The sequence below is a fragment of the Sinocyclocheilus anshuiensis genome, unplaced genomic scaffold (genome assembly GCF_001515605.1).
Source record: "Sinocyclocheilus anshuiensis isolate Anshui unplaced genomic scaffold, SAMN03320099.WGS_v1.1 scaffold16060, whole genome shotgun sequence".
In the NCBI taxonomy this organism is placed as follows: Eukaryota; Metazoa; Chordata; class Actinopteri; order Cypriniformes; family Cyprinidae; genus Sinocyclocheilus; species Sinocyclocheilus anshuiensis.
Genome location: NW_015539133.1, coordinates 2,084 through 3,206, shown reverse-complemented (window position 1 = coordinate 3,206; position 1,123 = coordinate 2,084). Strand labels below are relative to the sequence as shown.

The 1,123-nt window shown below is 34.5% G+C and overlaps 1 gene segment (V, D, J or C); it reads left to right on the top strand.

Moving 5' to 3' along the window:
• The first annotated feature begins 590 nt into the window (after positions 1 to 590).
• On the top strand, positions 591 to 1,090 carry LOC107683811 (Ig kappa chain V-IV region Len-like). The segment is given in 2 exon segments: positions 591 to 660; positions 756 to 1,090. Coding segments are annotated over 2 exon segments (384 nt in total).
• Positions 1,091 to 1,123: the final 33 nt, after the last annotated feature.

Sequence of the window (1,123 nt, the reverse complement as noted above, 5' to 3'; positions counted from 1 at the left end):
TTACCCACATTCTTCAAAATATATTCTGTTGTTTTCAGTAATTTAGTGACCTAAAGTTTGAAACAACAAGGGTTAGTAAATCATAACATAATTTTTCTTTTTGGGTGAACTCTCCCTTCATATATGCAGATAGTTTTTCTAGGGAATGTGAGTGAAGCATGGATGGAGGTGGAAGGTCTGATGGGGCGTTAAGTTGATTTTAACGGAAAACTGATACATTAAATATTTTATGATCTACAGCTGCTATTTCACAGAAATCACAATGTTACAATGTAAATAGACATTTTTTGTTCTAAATGAAAATTATTAATAGGCATTTAAAGAAGCTCTTTAATTTTCTGATTTTGAAACCAATTAATTATCTTTTATAAAAATCTTTATACATTTATCAGTACATTAGTCCATGTTTAATGTTGAGCATATTCAGCACTGATCAGTGGTGTGATCTACAGTCTTTTGCTAAAATTATTTTAATAGAGAGAGATTCATTTGCATTGTCAGCACATGCTTCAGTGCTCTGAGAGTGTTTATAGTGCTGTGAGTTTAACACTTCATGACTGAGAGCAGAACAGAACACAATATTCATCATCACACAAGACAAAACAACAACAATGACCAACATCATCATCCTCATCTGGAGACTGACTCTTGGCATTCAAGGTAAATATTTTGTAATTAATTACATTTCAAAAATAAACAATCACATCTTATGTACAGTCCATGAACCACTAAATGACTAAAATGTCTTATTTCAGAGATCTGGGGACAAGTGACAGTGACTCAGAATCCAGAAATAAAATCCATCAAACAAGGAGAAACTGTTACAATCAACTGTAAAACCAGTCAGTTGACGTCTAACTGTAATGAATGTGTGTCTTGGTATCAGCAGAAACCTGGAGAAGCTCCTAAACTCCTCATATATTACATAAACAGACTTCAGTCAGGAACTCCATCCAGATTCAGTGGCAGTGGATCTAGATTTGGAAGTGATTTCACTCTAACCATCAGTGGAGTCCAGACTGAAGATACAGGAGATTATTACTGTCAGAGTTACCACTACATCAACAGTAAAAGTGTGTTCACACAGTGATAAAGAGTCGTACAAAAACCTCCGTCAGGCAGA